The 19,860-nt window shown below is 45.3% G+C and overlaps 1 protein-coding gene across 4 annotated transcripts in view; it reads left to right on the top strand.

Moving 5' to 3' along the window:
- Positions 1-19,860, top strand: part of tanc1b (tetratricopeptide repeat, ankyrin repeat and coiled-coil containing 1b) — an 83,742-nt gene that overhangs the window by 27,147 nt on the left and 36,735 nt on the right. For 3 of the 4 annotated variants that reach the window (XM_037489147.2, XM_037489146.2, XM_037489149.2), the window contains exons 3-4: positions 3,896-4,105; positions 10,931-11,035. In XM_037489147.2, the coding sequence (XP_037345044.2) occupies positions 3,896-4,105; positions 10,931-11,035 (315 nt within the window). The remainder of the gene's footprint in view (positions 1-3,895; positions 4,106-10,930; positions 11,036-19,860) is intronic. The other variant, XM_037489148.2, reaches the window with a different exon arrangement.

The following is a 19,860-nucleotide window of genomic DNA, read 5'->3' as shown; positions in this document are numbered from 1 at the left end:
GTTACTTGAGAGGCTGAGGACGCCGTCCCGATTCACGGCCTTAAAAGAGTCCATGCCCCAGAGCTCAGAACTGAGGATTGTTATCGGCGTGCAGACGTGTTTTTGAATAAAAAAGTGCAGCTCCTTGAGGCAGTTAGGGATTTGCGTCTCCCCTCTTACGTCGTTTTAATTCAAAGCACAGAGTTTCCATCTCGGTGACATTGCTGCAGATGTAGGAGCCAGTGAGATGGAACATTGGATGGAATAAGCGTTAAAGATTGACTCACGTTGACCTGTTCAAAGAATTGATATGTTCTTTAATGTTTATTCTACTAAATTGAGACTAAATCGTCTCGAAATAATATTGAACCGTTTATCATGGCTCGGGCATGTCCTCATGGGCTCTGGCCCTCCACTTTGATGAGGACCAAAGATCATACGAGGGACTGTAATCATTTTTACATCATCTCGGGCCAGCACCGTATAATTAGAAAGGGCTGAGTTCCTTGACCACAGCAGGGGCTGTAATTGCAGGCCTTGCCCCAACCAGGGTTTTAGGAAAGTAACTGAAATAGCACCGGCGAGTTCCCGTCCCTCCGTGTCCCTCCGTGTTGTAGTTGAAGTGTCTGTCAGATGGCAGAGCAGTCGCCGTGACACGCTGCAGCCCGTTCGCCGGCACTCGGACGCCCGGCTTTTATGTGGCGCCTCTTGTTTTCCGAAGCGGGAACCAAAATTACAACTCTGCCGTAATCTCTTCAGCATGCAACATGCCGGGCCGGGTGTGCAGCACGTGAGCGTTTACGGTTATCCAGTGCCTGGTGATACTGGTAGTTTAAAATAAGTACAGTGATTCACAAACTGCACCGGTTATCCTGCTCGCCACAGAATCACAAATAAAACCAATTCCATTAGGATATCTCAAGTGATTTTCTTTCTAAATGTCATTTTGCACACAAATGGGAAACTGATGCTGCTGCCACAGGCATTGGTCTTTTACTAGTTTGAGAATGAAGACGGGTCAAATGCACAGAATTTTTTTTTTTACCTGTAGCTGGATTTAAAAAAAGAATAACCTTCCCATAACACACAAAGGGTCGTTTAAAATCATTCAGGTACTACGTTGTTAAATGATATAGTGACTTTATTGTTTTAATTTTTGGGGAGGAAGGGGGCGGGATTCTTTGCCGCTTACTCTGGAGTTAGAGTGGCGAGATGACAGGAAATGATAAGAGCGAGCGAAGAAACAGGCCATTAAGATTCCTGGCCCATGTTGGGGTTCATGGTTCAGTTACTGAAATCTGGGACCACCGTGATGTCTCAAAATGTACTTTCCAATCAATTCATTTAGTAACACAACCCCCAATCGCACACGAGATTCACAAAGCTTCAACCTTAAATCGGGGCCAACACACACACACACACTTCCCTCAAGGACTCTTGAAAGTGTCTGTTTCAATGTGAACGCGGGTCCCCCTCGGGTCGGTGCAACGGCGTGTTTCTTGGCCTCGGCGAGGTGACCTCTGGGCCGCTCACAGGTTTTTCCATGTCTGTGGGGGGGCACACGGAGGTGTCGCCGCAACCTTTCCGCTTCCTGCCTCTGGCATTCTTCTTTGTTTTAGGAGGCCTTTAAAACACAGAAGCGCTCTGTGGTCCCCCCGCGGCGAGGCGGAGGCGTGGGGGGGGAAGAAGACGGCTCTCTGTTTGTGATTAGCCCCGGCGGCCCGAGGAGGGGAGCCAGGGCGCTGTGGCTAGTTGGCCTCTTGTAGTTGAGGCTCTGATGATTCCCACAAAGCGTCGGGCTGCAGGTGGGCTGCAGGCGGGCTGCAGGCGGGCTGCAGGCGGGCTGCAGGCGGGCTGCAGAGCTAATGGGCCGGAGTCTTTGCCGAGCACCACGGGAAAGCTAATTGTCATTGCAGTGGTTCACCGCATTTTCAGTTCTGTTTCTGCCGTCTCCTGCTGACGTACGGTCCGTATTATTAGCTAGGTATTACATGTTGTTTTGAGGTAGATTATTCATACATGCTAATCTGTGGGCATGGTGAGTTGGCGACTTTGATTGCCGCAGCAATAGACGACTGCGGCGTTTGCTGGCCCGAAGAGCTGGGAGGGTTTTTCCATCCAGGCTTGGTTCTCGGTTAAAGGCAGAACCCGATTTTTTTTTTTTTTCCATCGAGGGCTTGGACTCCACCGAGCAAAACGTCAGCCAGGTTAAGTGATTCGCAAGCCTCGAGTGAGGTCATGTGTGGAGACTGTGCAGAGCCGTCTCTGTGACGAGAAGAAGTACCTCAATAGACAGAAAATGAGAAACATGGAGAGAATCCTTATTGATAGATTCAAGGTTGACGTCTATATCCGCGCTGAAAGAACACAGGAGATGGTGTCCAGAAAGGGGGCCATGAGAGAAATGTTCTCGCTTTATGTACAAATGGATTTTACATTTTTTTTTCTGTTTGGGATTCTTTGAGAGTATCATCACACTGTTTTTAACATGGGGAAAAACACAAGTATTCATTTTCCCCTAATCCCCCCTTTTCATTCAGATGGGAGGCCCCATAAAATGTGGATTTGTTATTGAGTAAATTAAATGAATTATTATTGTGTTTTTGAGAGGTTGGTCAACAAGGGGAGGAACTGTTGTTATGGTGTTAATATTGGGTTGATAAAAACTTCTATGAGATGCAATTTGAGCTTCACATATGGTGGACTTCACATGCTTTAGAAACACTTTAGGAACTATTTATCTATAAAAAATATGCTCTCTTTAAAAACTTTATCATGACAAAATTTGTCTCCAAAAACTACACAAACTGGATAATTCCTTAACTACAATGTCACCAACTTTTTTCTTTGATTGTCCCTTTCTGCTCACTGTAATGGCAACAGATGGACAGTTTCCGCTTATTGATCAATCAACATTCTGCTGTGTTCTTGCAGAGGGAGAATTGAAAGATGAACGACACCTTCCTCTGAATGAGTGAATTCATTGAATCAGACACATTCTGGTCCCCAGACGAGAATAACCAACCAGTGTGATGAGTGGATTAGATGTTATCTTAACTTGATCAATGACGCAGGCTTATTTACTCCACTAGCTGGATGTCCTCCTCATGTGCCCCCCCCCCCCCCCACCCCCATGAGAAATGCTCACTGGCCCATGACCCTGGGTCTGAAAACAAACGTGACCTATCTATCTATCCGTCATGCCTGTTGTGGTCCAAGTGAGGTCCACTTGAGCCGATGTAGAAATGTTTGCAAACAGGACAGCTACAGTGACGGCAAACAAAGAGCTCAGGGCATCGACAGCTTCTCTGGACGGAGACTAGATGCATGTGGAAAAGTTTCCGTTCTGTTCACATCGTTAGAGGGACTTTGAGCCAGAGACCACTCTCCTGTATGCTGAGACACGTCAAAACAAATACTCAAAAAGGGCATCCTATCAGAACCCTGTTGCTTTCCCAGAAAAAAAAAAACCCCAAATAGTTTTACATTCCTGGTGTTCAGTCTCAGGGTGGTAGTAAAAGTCAATGGTTCGGGGCATTGTTTTAATTGGGTCAGTTTCAAGGTCAGCGAGGGCGTTCTTATTTACCGAAACAAAAAGCATTCGCGAGTTCTGGTCTCGGGGGAAAACAAATCAATCTTTTGGCTATAATTGTCCTTTGGAAGTTTTTTTTTTGGGCCTCGGACTACCAACATTCCACTGTTGATCAAATACTTTTAACAACATTGTACCACAATAGCACTTTAGTATCCGCAGATTAAAAAGTCCGCTGAGCAAACAATAATACAACTAATACAAAACGAGAAAAGAATAAGCCTTCAATATTGTGTTTTAACTGCTTAAGCTCAATGCACACCTGCATACAGCCAAGTATCAGTTGGTCTCATACGACGAGGCTAAATCTTTGTGTCTCCTCAGCAGGTGATGTCCACAGCCACAGCGCCCAACGGAGGCCCCCCCCCGAGGGGAGCGCCCTCCTCCAGGGGCCCGGCAGCGGGGCGCCTCGTGTCCCGGAGGACGTCTTCAGATTGAGCCTGACCAAGGGCGTGTCCATGTCGCTTCCATCCTCGCCGCTCCTTCCGCGACAGTCCTACATGATGCCGTTACGTCCCAGCAAGAGGTCACCAGGTACGGGGTTGTGGATTTGGGACCTTTTGATGTTGGATGTGATTCTTGTTTCCTGTACCGCACAGCACTACGAGTGTGGACCTGAACAGGCCGGTATTCCAATTCTCTGTAGTTCTCGTAGGATAGTCGAACACCTGATGCAGTGGGCGCGTGTTTACACCGCATCCAATTGTCAGTCCACCATGTTGAGAGCACGCTTGTCAGCAGCTGTGGGATTGGGTGTGGGGTGTGTGTGGGGGGGGAAGACGGGGGTTCAAAGCAGGGGATACCTTTGTAGCTGAACTTGTCCCAACCTGAGTCTTTGTTTTCTGGAGACTTGGCAAAGAGGAGAGAAATCTTTTTAAGTGGTCAGTGTGGCCCCACTCACATGTGGCACTCATCTGTGGGCTATCTAGCCCTTTGTTTAGAGTGGTTACAGCTTTGCTCTGTTTAGTGTAAAGATGGGTAGATGGGAAGGGGCCGGTAGTGGGCTTTAATCCTCACTCTTTTTTTCCAGTTTCCTGTTGGCTGCTCAACTCAAGTTGTTGTCCCTGTTTACCTTTTGGGGCTTATTTTAAAATGCAATTACGCAGTTTTCATCACAGAATTAAAAACCTAAAACTGGACTGCAAAAATGTGCAAATGTTCGGAGCAAAAGGAGCCATCACGCTTAATTCCTAGTTTATAAAAAAGAGAAAAAGGGCAGTTTGTAATAACCAAAGTAGAATTTGATTTTCCCGACCAGCCCCCACTCAAGCTGAAAAAGATCAATCCAACTGCTTCAGGTGACACAGGATTTCTGATGACTCTTTTGAACCCACCAACGGTGTTGATGAAATGTACATTTACAGACAAGACAGGAGGGACAAGAGGTAGCGAGAGAAGAAAGAGAGAAGAGGGAAAACGACACGAGGTTTCATGAAGGTCAAAACGACACGGGGGAAGGGGAACACTCATTAAAGGCATATTCCCACTTGGGATGGATCAAGGGGGGGGGGGGGGGGACCGGCCATATAGAATGACGCGGAGGACCAACAAGGGGAGAGCGGGTCGGGGGATGTTTCGTCGGCCCTCCTCCGCTTTCCTCACAGGTATCTGTGAAAACCGGTCGGGGGAGAGTTCACACCTCCAGTTAATAAACACATACTGAAGGAAATGTCTCGGCTCTGCGACGAAAACGGCACAGGTCATGATGCCGCTTTTTCTCTTCCCCACTGAGGCGACCTACTTCTCTCGATTCAGAGAGGGATTCTCCTCTGGAATGAGCGCCAGTCAATTCAATGCAGTTGTGCAGATGTTCTTCTCATTCGTTGTCAGGAAGTTCATTTTGATAATTGGTAGAGAAGCTGGAAATATTGGTTCCAGAATCATGCATGCGCGTCTATTGATCCTTGAGCGTGTCAGGCGAAAGAGAAAAGTAAAACGATATATTGGTTATATCACATCTATTTGTTCTCCTTCCCTTGAATGAAGGGAGGGGAAGTGGTTTTGCACATTCTGCGGCTTGGCTTCATTTCCTGACACATTGGATAATCTATCGCAGTTTAGAAGGCTCAAACTCAGTGGTTGTTTTTTTTTTCTTCATGCAAACTTCACAGGGGACAACAGAAAACGTTGAGTTAATTAGGAGTGTGACGGATGCCTGAGCCACAAAAGCCTGGTGGCGTTGAGTGCCACGGCTTTGATCAGCTAAGCCCAGAGCTTAACCATGAAACACTGCACCCTGACATGTGTTGAGCAGCACCTAGGCTTTATAGTCTTAACAGTTTACAGGCAACATGAAGGGCCCGGGGAAGGAATATTTACTACAAGAATGTAGCCCGAAAGGACCCGTCCCGCCATCCAACCCAGTGCAGGTCAGAGATCGGCTATTGAAAATCTTGACCCTGGATCTTAAGTGGTAAGAGTATCGTCGATGGCGCTCCTTCAAAGGGTTGAGACTCTTGACGGGCTCCTGGGTATCCACACAGTGACCTCCTCTGGTTGTTGCATGTAACTGGGCCTTTGAGGGCCTGAAAAGCGTCCGTTGTCCTCAAGGCCGCACTGCCTGTAAAGATGGAGCATTCTGAGTGCTTTTGGGATGAGCACTTCGATAATGCTCGCCTCTCCATACGTGTACAACCACAAGATGTGATGGAACCAACCCGCGTCCCCCAAGCATGAGGTTGTGGACACTGCCACTGTATGTACAGTGTGTGTGTGTGTGTGCGTGTGTGACCTTTCTTTAGTGACATGACAGATCTGTTATCCCCATGCTTGGCTTCCCCGACTGCCTGCAAGGGATCATAAAACAGCAATTCATATAAATTCATGCCTGTCATGGGCAGTGTATCATTTTAATTAGTAGATCTGGAACGAGGCCACGGGGGGAAATTGTCTCTGGTAGGCTGCGGTTCAAAATAGTTTGGTGGATTCTTCATTGACGGGAACTTTTGGTTCGGAGGCTGAGGAAGCGGTTCAATATTCCCACGTCATCTCCCTGCTATTTAACCGGGTTCAAAAAACAATCAAAAAAAAGGAGAAGGAAAAGAATCGCACCAAAAGCTTGTTTTTATTTCTGGGTGGGAAGACTTCGTAGGATAAACACGCGTGTGTTGCTATATACGTACGTATATGTGTGTGTGTGTGTAAGAAAGAGGATCAGGTGTCTGCTTTCCCTCACAGTGGTCTGCTGCTGATCTCAGACCCCCTCCCCCCCCCACTCCACACACACACACACAGTCACACTGAATGCTAGACATGAGTGGTGGCTGAGCCGCTGTCATTTCACTGTGTTCCTTTAGTCTTCATTAAATACCGTCATCATTCATTTCCGTTTAATTTTGGCGAGGAGGGGTTAACGCTCACGACACGTCACCTCATCATTTAAATATGTCATATTTTCAATAACCTGCATCAGCATTCCGCATCTGGTTCTACATGAGTTTAATATATGTATATATGTATATATATATATATATATATGTATATATAATATATATATATATATATATATATATATATATATATATATATATATATATATATATATATAATGCCGCAAAGGAGAAACCCTTTGAAAGGTTCCTCTGATGAGCAACCCGTGAAAAGTTTTATCCACTTCTTCACTTCGCTACACTCCAGCTTTGGCTCTTTATCACAGCGCAATACCCCTTTTTCATCCGCGGCGGAGTCCCAAGTCACCTGCTGCCAAAGAGACCAACGTAGCTTCCTCAGTGAGTCTGTAGTGGCCGCTGTATGATAAGTATATATGTACATAAATGTATATACCCACACACACATAGAATGACCAATGTGCACAGTGGAGATTTAATACATAATTCATACCAGCTCGTGAAACAGCATGTGTGAGATTAGTCATGACTATTTGCTGTTTAAAAAAAAAAGAGAGATTAAAAGCCTCTTTGTTGCCCCGTGCAGACGTTGCAACGACCCGGGGAGTGTGATGGCATCGTGTCAGGCTGTGAATAGGAAGTGAATCAAAAAGTAGCCTTTGCATTTAAATTAACGAGGCATCACGACTTTGACGGCTTCTTAAGTTCTCAGCCGTTTTTGCAACTACGATGTGGAAAAGATTAGAGAACGGGCACAGGTTTGAACGAGACAAAGCGGGTTTCCGGATCTCCATAAATAAGAGTTTGGCGCCCAGCACTAACGGCGGCAGTCTCATCCAAGACATTATTTTTCACTCTCCACTTGAAGAATGACATTTCTGAAGCATAAAGAAGGCCGTTGTGAGGCGGCCGCCGTTCCCTTCGCCGCACAAAGAGCGCACACTCTCTCTTTTGAGGAGTGCAAACGGGAAGAAGTCAAGAGTCCATCGCAAAGAATGCTGGGAAAACTCCTTGATCACTTCTCTATAGCCGCCAACAGTCCACTCTTTCATGGCCGTTGACTGGACATTGTGCGCCGGCCGTAGGTTTATTCCACGGTTGGGCGTGTGCACGTTTGGGCGTGTGCACGTGCCCGCTGAGCGATGGGTTGCTGGATCTCCCAGTGAGCGCTGGTGAGCAAAGAGTCCTCCGCAGTCAGAGCTCACCAGCTGCTGCACCCCAGGGAGACACTTTGTTCTCCTCCCATTGCCTCTGTGGGCTCGCTTCTTTTTGTGTGGCTTTACCGTGTACAGTTGCCAAGACTCATTTTCTGTACATTGAAGACAAGTAGTTGACCTTTTTCACTGCTTAATTATCAGCTTTGGGACCATTCCTGCAGGCTGAAAATGTTTTCTGCATTTCATTGACTGATAATGTGAACCTCGTATGTCGTCTCTTGGAGGTTATTACATACAGTACGTCTTTAGTGAGCATATTTAACATCGGTACATTTAAAAAACAATGACATGGCATTTTCTATGCTGTTATTTGTTGTGGTGTTATCTACCCGTGGCCAAGCCCGTCTCTTTCTTGGCCTCATCTCACCTCGTCGTGCTGCTTCCCCTAATTAAAGTGCATGTGAACGGATAAACAATCTGTTTATACGTTCCAAACTGGGATAAAAGTAAGAAATGTCTCCGTGCTGCCTCTATCAGCGTCCTTGAAGGATCATACATACGACACCTCCATCCCCTTGACCTTTTCGTGCCTGTTATAAACCGCAATTGCTTATTCGACGGTGCTTCCATCTAGAAGGGCAGAGCGGTAATGGCCCCCTGTTAAATCTGGAGATTAGATTTTTGAACGGAAAAACCAAACCTGTGTGCTTTGTCATTCATGTGCTGATGCTCGGACACATCTGAACCTCGCCGAAGGACCCCCCCCCCCCCCCCCATCATCACAATAAAATGACCCTTGATAGCCAGCGTCTGTTATTCCATGAGTGCACCCCGTGTCCCTCCCTCTCACTTTTGAGTAAACCCACTCTGAATCCAAGCCTTTGGTTTCACTTACTCAAGCCATGCGGCCTGTTTTTAAATGAAATGCACTCAACGGAATACACATTTGGCGTCGTGCTTCTGGTCCAGATGGATATTTACCTGAGCGGAGTGTGTCCCACACACAGCCCTCTCTGTCCCTGTAGTTCCGCTCTAATTGGAGCCGTGTGACTGCTGGGTAATGGGTCTTGCCTGACTATCCACAGATGAATGGAAGGTTTTCTTTGTCTGCTGAATAACAGGCTGCTCTTGGGTTGCTTTTGTCGACTCCTCTGTTCTCCTCTATGTACCAGGGCTGGGCGACGTGGGGGGAAGTCTAACATCTCTATTTTTTTAGACGGAATACTTCAATATTTATATTGCATCGATATCGCAGGGCTGCCAGCATCGCTTTCACAAAATATCGGCACCATGAGATTTTTGATCAATAACCATTGATAATGCTAAATAAGAATATAACACAATATACAAACAAGGAATGAAAGACTTCTTTTACTGGCATTATATCATGACTTTGGCAGGAGGAGACGGGGTACAAAGGAGCACCGTTCCACACTATGCATTTCAAGTTGCATATCCATAGATGGCACTGTGCATCAGGGCGACTTTAGCTCCCATGCTTGGTTTGTTGCAATGACACTTCCACATGATTTCTCCTCACGTGGCTGCTGCTCTGACACACCCTCCCCCCCCTCCCCCACTCACCCTCCCACACCTCCACTTTTAGTATCTGTGGCCAAGATCGCGACTGCGGTTTAAGAAATTGTTTCATCTGACTTGGAGGATTGTTTTTTCTTCTGTGGGAGGGACATGTTATCAAATGTGGTATTAGGAGATAGTTATCTCTGCTCTTTCATTTTGTCTTTATGTTTTGCTTGTGGTTATACATTCGGCCATCTAATACATGGAGGAGGAGGAGGTTTGGATCGGGTTACAATAGGTCAAGGTCGGGGTAGTGTGGAGGAGTGGCTCAAGGAGGTGGGGGGTGGGGGCTGTTGCTATTTGAATTTATGGATCTATATTATGCAATCACACCGTGTGTTGTTGGATTGTTTTTTCTGCAGTCAAACTTTTGCTGTTTGTGTCCGGACTCGGGAAAAAAAAAATTACAGCAGAAACTGAGGGGCAGAAGAGGATGACTCGTAGATTTTTGTCTCATGGCTTATACTGTAGTATTTAGTCTAGAGTCCTCCTGCATGAACAAACAATTATCAGTTGATCTTTACTGCAAACTCATCTTCTGTCTGTTTAGGGCGAGTTCAATGGGAAGTGTAAGTGTAGTAAGAGGAGCTGCATCGCAGGGGTTTGTGTTAAGTTCGGCACAGTGGGCCAGCATTCTGTGCGGACTCTGGGGGATTGTCTAATTCTGTCCTGGTGGGAGCGGAGAGAAACAGAGCAGCGTGCTAACTCCAACTCTTCGCTGAAGACGGTCCCTCAGAGAACTGACATCATCTGATGAACAGCAGGACACGCTGCTTCTTCTTCTTCTTCTTCTTTGCAGAAATAACACGGCATGTGTCCAGGGACCGCCTGTCTTTGTCTGTTTTGCCAATCAGTACATGTGTGTTTAACTACTCATCTTCAAAGTTCCCTCAGAGGCTAATTGTTGTGGTTTCATACTGTATTTCACATTCCTGAATTCCGGGGAGATTCCATGTCAAATTTGATTCTGATTCTAATTCTGATTGCAAAGCAGCCAATATTCTGGGCTTTAAGAACGACCAGCGCAGGGAGCTGTCAGAGAGACACACACAGAGAGAGAGAGAGAGAGAAGGGGGGGGGGGGGGGATGAGTGTATGTGAGCTTCAAAGTGTAGCCAAGCCTGTCCAACGAAGACACCACCTCTCCTCTCCAGCCCCTTCTGAAACACGTTAATCCAGCAAGAATCTCTCGCTCTCTGTCTCTCTCTCTCTCTCTCTCTCTCTCTCTCTCTCTCTCTCTCTCATTCTCCCTGTACCTCCGGTCTGTGCTCTCAGGTCCAATCAGGAAGCCCAAATATGTGGAGAGTCCTCGTGTTCCGTCTGATGCCATCGTTTCAGCACTGAGGAACGTGGCCGATAACAAGGAGTCTTCACACAACGGTGAGTTCCCATAATATCTTTTCCTTCTTGGGCATGTGTGTGTGTGTGTGTGTGTGGTTGCATTTTCGGAGGCGTTTGGACACTTGCTTTGGCTTAAGAAGGAGTAATGTACATGTTGTCGGCAGGAATGCACAACTCTGCCCTCAAACTTTGCCCTCTTCGTAGCAGTGTGCGTTGCGTTGAATGTCCGCGTTGTGTCCACGGGGTCAGGGTTAGGTCTCTGTAATTTAGGGGTAGAATCGGATCCTGCACAAGTGGTCTGTGAGCAGCGTTCCTTCATGTCGCCTCTTGTACAAACACACAATAGTGCCGTGTTTATTTTAAAGTGTGTGTTTAGATTACAGAGGAGTCAGTTTTCCTCCGTGCGGGGGGGACACATTGTCTGACCGGAGCGCTGCATTTTTCCACACGGGAATGTGGCGAGGACAAGACCTCACTCTTCCCAGTAGCTGTGCACACACACACACACACACACTCATGTGTGTGTGAGTGTCTCTCCACGTTTCCGCTAGGTGAGCCTTTAATGTTCTTCTGTCCTCTTATTTGGGCGTGTGGGGTCAACGTTCCACTCGGTGCCCTCTTTCGGGGTTTCCAGCGGAGCGCGGCGGGCTACAAATTCCTCCTGTTTGCTTAAGCGGGGTCATAGGATGCGTTATCTTTAGCAGAGGGGCAACTCTGGAAAGCGTTGCCCTCGTGCTGCACATGGCCCTGCATACGCAGACGGTAGCAACCCGGCGCGGCGCGATCCCCGCTGACCGCGACATACCGCGGCACGAGGGTGTGTCTGACATTCAGCTGGCACCGGGCGGTGCTCGAGCTCAGAGAGGGCTGCCGGCAGATAGCCGACGGCAGATAAATGTTATCTCAAGACAGCCGGTGGTCCGGCTCCGTGGGTCCGCTGACGTTTGTTGAGGTGTCGAGGGCCCTGGTTTTGGGGATTCTGAATAGAAGGACGTGGGGAGCATCGCTGCACTTGGGCTTGTCATTTTTTTTTTTTTTTTTTTTTTTTTGAAGTTTGTTCTCCTCCTCACCTCTGCAGACCTGAGGCATTTTGTGCATGTAGACTAAGCACATGAAAGCAATAAAAGCAATAAAACAAGTCTTACAAACTCATGACTAAACCCTGCATAGAACACAACAGGAAATATAGTGAACTATCAAACCGCTTTAGTCTCACAAAATGAGCCGGTCTGCTCCTGGAAAATAAGAACTGTTCTGGCAGTCTGGTGGATGGTTGCACACAGTTCATTTGTATTCCTCGTTGCCTTCTTGGAACAACAACAAAAGTCGAGGTCTCTCTTTGCGAAGCTGAAGTTCTTAACGGCGTTTGGGTTTATTTTGTAGCTTTGCAAGTGACCCGTACATGCTCTCAAATATTGACTTAGCTCTCACAGAATGAAATAAATACCCAACCTCTTTTTTTTTTTTAGAGTAACACAGCTCCTTGTTGTTGCTACCAGTCCTGTCCAGTCTACTAGACAGTGAATGTAGGTAGCTAAGACAGGAGAAACTACCCTCTACCTCCTTCTTCCCCAAACCCAAGAACAAGAGATTTACTTGCTGGAACATCGCAGGCATTACCAAACTAATTGGGGGCTGTGTAGACTATGGTAGCTAAATGTTGATGAGGCCTCATCAACAGCTGCAAAGGCGTTTTAACCCTAACCCCACACGCGCGTTCATACATACCAGAACTGTCATGTTATACGAGGTTGCAGCCCGTAGTTGGATGTAGTGTCGGCCTGTTACTGACGCTGTTCCTTCCTCCGCGAGGAGAGCATCTTTCAGCCCGTGTAGTTCACCCCACTTCAGAGATGGTTGACAGTGGAGGCTTTATTTTGCGCACTGCTGAGCCAGGAAAAATAAGTTTTTTTGACATTGGAGCTTTTATAACAAGGTCAGCGTCAGCAAGGACTGTCGAAAACAGCCCCCGAAGATTCTGAGCAGGGGAATGAGTTGGAAATTGTGCTGCATGAGCACCGTGTGCGACTTTGACCCAATGCGAAGGGAGCTCTTAGGTAATGTGATGTTCTTGTTTGTTCTTGTCTGCAGAAGGATGCAACTCTTGGATGCATGAAGACGGCTCTGAGACCTGTGTCATCTCACGTAGCTCTTTTGAGGAAAGATACAATTTCCTGTCTAGTGTGAGCTGAACTCAATGCGTATTTCCATGGCGTGCCCCCGACCGCGTTTATGTTTGATTATATACATGAGTGCGTCGGCGCGTGAGTGCATTTGCAAAAGGCGGTCAACAGTCGCCTGTCAAAATGGTTTCAGCTGTGGTCTAAGAGCTCTGTCCCTGTCAATCAAGCCTGAACGGCATGTCCCGCCCTTTGACACAACTGTGTTTCTCTCTTGCAGCACATCCGCCCTTAGCACAGGACCACTGCACCGACACGTAGCACCTGTTTCCTCGCGCGCTGAATACCTACCTCAGTAACATGAGTCGGGCCCTGATTTCTTGAATTGAAAACATCTTACTGTGGCATTAGTTTTACTTCTCAATTGAATTGCATTTGCCCTCCTTGTGGTAATGTAACTATATCCTAAATTTTTTTTTTTTTCCTAAAGGAATAATGTAAATGTATTTATTTAAAGATGGACAGTGTGTGGGATGAGTCACATGTAAACACTGTTAGTTTCCAGCGCTGCTGGAGCTGCTAAGAGGCCACAGAAACGCTCCCAATTGTGGATTCATTATATAGCAACTTCTCAAAATGGCTTCATTTTGAACCATTTGTAAGTATTCAAGTCCAATCGTATAATCAAGACCCATTGTTACTAGTTTCTAGAATTTATCATGATATTTCGGCAAGCAGTGACAAGGGGGAAGCATTGATGAATGGCCCGTGATTTCTTCTTGGGCTGTAACAGTGAATTTCCATGGCGTAACGGGTTCATTAAGGATTTTTCTTTTCAATCAGCTGCTAGAGGCCGACTTTATATGTTGCTTGTCTGTTTTGTTATTTAATGATGGAGCTTCATTAATCTGCATTTCTCTTGAGGATCCTCACACCACAGCCTGTCCGCCACCCCAGGAGTGAACCGCTTCATGGGGAAGCGTTCGCTCTGCTCGTCAGATTGTTGAGGAAATGCCATCTGTGTGCACCGTTAGAGCCACAGGAGTCACAGCGAGCATCGAGCAGAGATGTCAGTCGAATTTGGATTACCATCCCCTCATTCCGAACCTTGTTTTAAAAGGAGAACAGTTTTCTTTTCATCCGCATTGTAACTTTTGTGCCGCAACTCGTTGGACACTCCATCCGTGCTTGCAGCAAAGACATTTCACGGCATTTGCAATAAGCGGGGTTCGGGAGGGTGGGGGCACGTCACCTCGTGCCTCGGCGCTCAGACCGGGAAGCAGGATATATATGTTCTCATCGAGGGGTTCATTAACCAGGCTGCGCAGTTGTGGTAATGAAACTCCAGCCTCTAATGAGGACCGGCTGGATCTTATTGGCGGCAGGGAGAGAGCCAAAAGAGGTCTGCGGAGTCCATCCGTTTACAGGCTTCCCCTGCTGCTCCATCCTCTGCCCGCTCCTCCTCTTCCCACCCTGCCTCTCTTATGCCTGCACCGCGCGGCTGCTATTTCACACCTGCTCATAAACTTCCTCAGGCAGCACATAATGACGTTGTTTTCTTTTGCCTTCATTTTCTGTACGGTTACTGGAATAACAGCAAGTGGTTCCAGCTACATTGTTTCCCCCATAACTCCTGGTTAGTGTAAGATACAGACTAATCAAATACGGGCTCATTTTTTATCAGGTAGTCATTTAACTTTATAACTTCCTTCCCCGCACATCACGGCATTTCACCTTATGTTATAGTGATAAGGTTGCCGCTGCCCAGCCACCCAGTTTTATCACGTCTACCACAGAAATGTAGATTTCCATCTTGAAGTGTTTAATGGATTCATAAATATGTGCCCGGTGACATCCACGATTTAATTTAGTCATTAAGTAATGGTCTCAGTAAAAGTCTTTTGGAATGGAAGCAATTATAAACTGGGTTGCTGAAGGTAAGAGCAGTTCATGAGAAACATTAGGACAGCGATGCTGTTTCATTACAGGTGGGCCGTGAGACTCAACCAGGGACTAGTTCTCTCTCATCAAGTCATCCACATGGTAGAAATCTTTTAGGTTCACTAAGGGTCACGGTCCCACTCTCAAAACAGCCTTTTAGTTTGTATTTTCTTTGTAACACTGTTTTGTGTTTTTATGGTTATCCATCAAGTGAGCCGAAGACCATTTAGTCCTCGCTATGCAACACACCGAATGTCTGCACAAATACTCGACGGAAATCACAAGGTTAAATTTGTCACGAACCATTTTTCGGCGTGCTTGACAAATGAGAATTGAATGTGGATGTTCGTGAACGAGGTTGTGTCACTGTGGGATACGCACACAAAATGTGTTGCAATCCAGGGACACTGGACAGAATTTGTGTCCAATTATTTAGATTGGGAGTCCGTTGCCCATTGTTGCCCATGCTCTAAAGCAATAGGGGGAGCGAGGGGGTGGGGGGTGGGGGGTGTGGGGGGGGCATTTTACCACCCATACAGCCAAATAACAATGGTATCTTGTGATATTGACATGTGGTTTCGATTTATGTTGTGTCTCTCCAGTGAATCACTTTGGAGGCTTGCCAGGGCTACTTGTTCCACATTTCACATTTCATACACATCACTGCAACACGATACATTTTTCATTTTGCAGTAACATCCCCACCATAAACTCTTCACACATTAGTTTGTGCTTTTTTTCTTAATGCTTTTAAAACTAAAATGATTGCCTTATCTTACACATTGCACCTTTTTTTAAAACTATATTTCATTTTATATTTACTATATTTATAACATAACACAAAGGCATTTTAAAGCCATTAATGCCCAAAACAAAACATACTCTTTTTTTAATTTTTTTTATAGAAAATCCTTGGGGAGAGAATGGCTTGTTAAGCTAACTAGTAAACAGCACATACCGTATGTATATCAGTGAAAGTGATAGTGGGACAAGTCAATCAACAGTAACGCAGTTCAATTGCATTTTATTTATTTATCCCAATGTAGCCCTTACGACACTCCTGTGTGCTGTCCCGTCCCCTGCAGGGGTTACTCTTTCACCTGCAATGCCATTTGCTAATCAATAGCTTGAAGCTTTTGATGTATTCAGACCAACGTATGGAGCTGGAGTGGCCGAAGAGGTTAGACAACAGGGCCGGTGACTTAAGGTTTGACCCGTTTTGAACCGCAACCAAAAAATAGCCATCAGCCAGAAAGTAGCCAGTGTCCCTGGATCCGTACAGCAGCGGAGGAGATTTGGTGTAAAACCCTTAACCAACTACGGAGAAGGCAGTCAGATGGTATTCATCTTGTTATGAGCAGCTTCTAGGAATAGAAATAAAGTTTATAATAATTACAGATACAGAGGTTGGATTCGTTCCTACATGCTATTACGTTATAGTATATGAGCTACAGCTTTTAAAATTATTCCACATGTCTATTTTTCTCCTTCTATACTTTTCCTCATCGTCAAGTCGAAGGTGGGAACACAACATTTTTTCCGGGCTTCACGTATGCACCGTGTTTGCGTTTTTTGGCCACGTCTTTACTGTCTCAATAAAAACACCTGCTATTGTGTGCTAGTGCACAGTAGCCATAAATGTTTGTTGTTTAAGGTGCGCGAGCTGTTCCCACCGTCTGTATGCGTTCACTAAAAGTGGATGAAGCTTGCTACGTGTTGTTGTGTAATTCAAATTCAATTACACGTAACCGGCAATCACCATAGTTTAATTTTGTGATGGATCTTACTACTCTGTCACTGTTACATGCAGTGGAATTTAAATTGGATTTGCTATTTATTGAATCATAACGACATAACGACACACTGTTGTGCTTCAGCGCAACAGCATTAAATGCTTACTTTCACAACCAGGAAAATACTTTTCTTTAAAGACACAGTTTGCTTTGCTTCTTTACATTTGTTAATATTTGTGCACGCTGTGCAATGTTGAACTCCTACGGTAACTTGTAAAGATTTGTGCATTATAATGCAGTAACCCTAAATCTATAAAATGTTTCTTGTCTGCCGCATTCAGGCCTCCATTGTTCTTAAAGGGCTCCTCTCGAGCATTTACACGAGCAAGAAAAGATTTTCTATGTATGATCTTTTCTTACTGCGCTTTGCACTGGAGAAAAGGGGATGCGAGTGTAGCATCCAGTTAGTTTTAGTTTTATCACTCAGGACTACACCCAAAAACCGCTTTAGGCTTATTGGATCACGGCTACGCTTCCTTTGGGCTTGTGCCGTTTTTCAGTTTCTCCGAATCCGAGGCGTGTTTCTGAGAGGTGATGCAACCGCGCCAACACGAAATATATATACCGACATCAGAACGGTGCGACCCAGTGAGGTTAACATGAATATGGAAAACCTCCGCTCTGAGTTATGTGCTTGTCTGACATCACTATACAAGTATCTTGTCTAAGACATTTTCTGGAGAAGCTATTCACAGAGGGCTTTAATAAATTGCCTGGCGTAGTTTATACTTTCCTTACCGTATTCTACTAATAGGATAACTGTTTGAAATGGATTGTACTTGACTAACTACAGAAAGCTGCAGTAGAATTGTGTTGTATTGTGTTTGTGCTGCCGTTGCTCCCCACGTTGAACTACACTAAAACACAGCAGAGGTTCGCCCCGTGTGCGATCGGCTTTTCTCAATTAAATTCTGCAGGCATTTTCGATAATGCTTAACGGCAATCATTTTTCAAATTGGGGCGTCCAATCAATCAAAGGAAATTGTAGTCCACAAAAAAATCACGCCCAGGTTTTTGATTTTCAGTTAATCAGATATGTGCACATAGGTCATCCAGCATAATAGAGCATTCGAACAAACAACGCATCGATTATCGACATATTAAGCAACCAGGACCAGAATTACTATCTGATTGTTTTCGAGGGGGCAGCCCTAGTGTAAACTGATCTCATTAATAAAAGCTCCTATCAGGAAAGACAGTGTTGCATAGAGTCCTTACCATGCTGGTAAAGATACTTTGTCATTGTTGCCATGTAGCTTCCTCTGACCAGTGGCAGCACAGTCATGCTAAAGTGAACAGATTTCCTACTGTGTGTCATATATAATTTAGAGGGGCCCTGTTGTGTGTTACTTTACTTCATAACAGCTGACAGAGAAGAAACATTAAAACTCCATCTTATTGTGGTTTAATATCTTAATTACACTGCAGACTTCTACTAGGTTAGGGCATGAATTGCATTATTCCAAGGACTGCGTCTATGTGAAGAGTTACTCATTCTCATCTTAGGTCCAGACTTCAGCTAGGAAATATATGCAATTATATACAAATAAAAAGAACTGAACCAGGCAGCTCCAATAAATGCAATATCACAAAATCTAATTGAGGCAACCCCGAAATTCTACGAGGACAGCAGTGACTGTACCAAATTACGGCTTACCGAAATTCCAGATATAAACAGACAGCAGAATTTGAATGAGAAAACGGATTTAGGAATATTTCACAGTGCATTTGAGCATTTGACTTCCACAGAAACCCTCCGAATGGTCCAATATCAAAACTGTTTCTGTAATGTATTCATTGACAGTTGACTGTTAACTTGAAAATATGGATTTTTTTTCTCCTAAAAAGTAGTTTCTTACCAAAGACCCCACGTCCCAGCTTCTGTGTTACTGCATATCTCAGTAACGTGAACAGTTTGCATTGAGCCTCTAGATCAGTGGTTCTCAACTGGTCTGGCTCTGGGACCCACCATCACCCCTTAATGACAAGCAGTGAACCAAATCGAGGAACATTCTCAACTTCTCAAATTTATTAAAAATCAAGATCATAAGCTGAATTTTATATTTTATATTCAGGATGTTTAATTATCCTAAAAACCCAATGTCTCCCCCATATCAGAATGGTTTGACCCAACGTGGCACACGCTGCTGAAAACATGGACGACAAGGAAAAATGTATTATTAATTAAAAACGGGTCCGCGACCCACCCACCAGTTGAGAATCACTGCCCTAGATGACACCTGTTAAACCATCCTCGATGTAAGGTTATGAGCGGCATCAACTGTGGTATTGATGCTTTAAGTTTGATCGCCACGCATAAAAAAAACTACCATATTAAATCACCCACTTCCTACACTATCAGCCACCCACCAGGGGGAGTTTGAGATGTTTTGAATATTTGGTATAATTGTAACTGGCTTCTAGGAGCTGTGAATAAGGACCATTCATATTTTCATGCTAATTGGTACATAAGCTGGAATGTAGCACAACACAAAAGTGAATGTGGCGCTCTGTTGATTTGAATGTGAAAGGGCACGAAAAAATCCATGAATTATATCTCTGCAAATATTGATTAAGATGACCGTGTAAGATAAAGATGTGTGTACGTGGGAGTAGAGTGGCTTGATTTTGACTTCATTGGGGCTTGGCAGTACATTGGGCGGGGGGGGGGGGGGGGGGGGGACATTGGATTGAAGTTGTTTATTTATCAGATTGACTGCCAACATTATTAATAACTGTGGAAGAAAGAGGGTAAAGGAGAAAATGAAGGAGAGAGCAGGAAAAGGTGCTGACAGAGCGCTGTATAATAAGCTTTTGTACCTCGGACATCTGTGTCTCTCTCTCTCTCTCTCTCTCTGTGTCTCTCTGTGTCTCTGTGTGTGTGTGTGTGTGTGTGTGTGTGTGTGTGTTGGTCAGTCTGTTTTCCCTATGGGAATGTTGTGACTCGTCCTCAATCACTTTGCCCCACCCACATTTGACTTATATAGAATGAAATATTATGCTGTGCTGC

This window comes from Pungitius pungitius, chromosome 10 (genome assembly GCF_949316345.1).
Source record: "Pungitius pungitius chromosome 10, fPunPun2.1, whole genome shotgun sequence".
Taxonomy (NCBI): Eukaryota; Metazoa; Chordata; class Actinopteri; order Perciformes; family Gasterosteidae; genus Pungitius; species Pungitius pungitius.
This window is presented reverse-complemented; position numbering and strand designations above follow the sequence as displayed.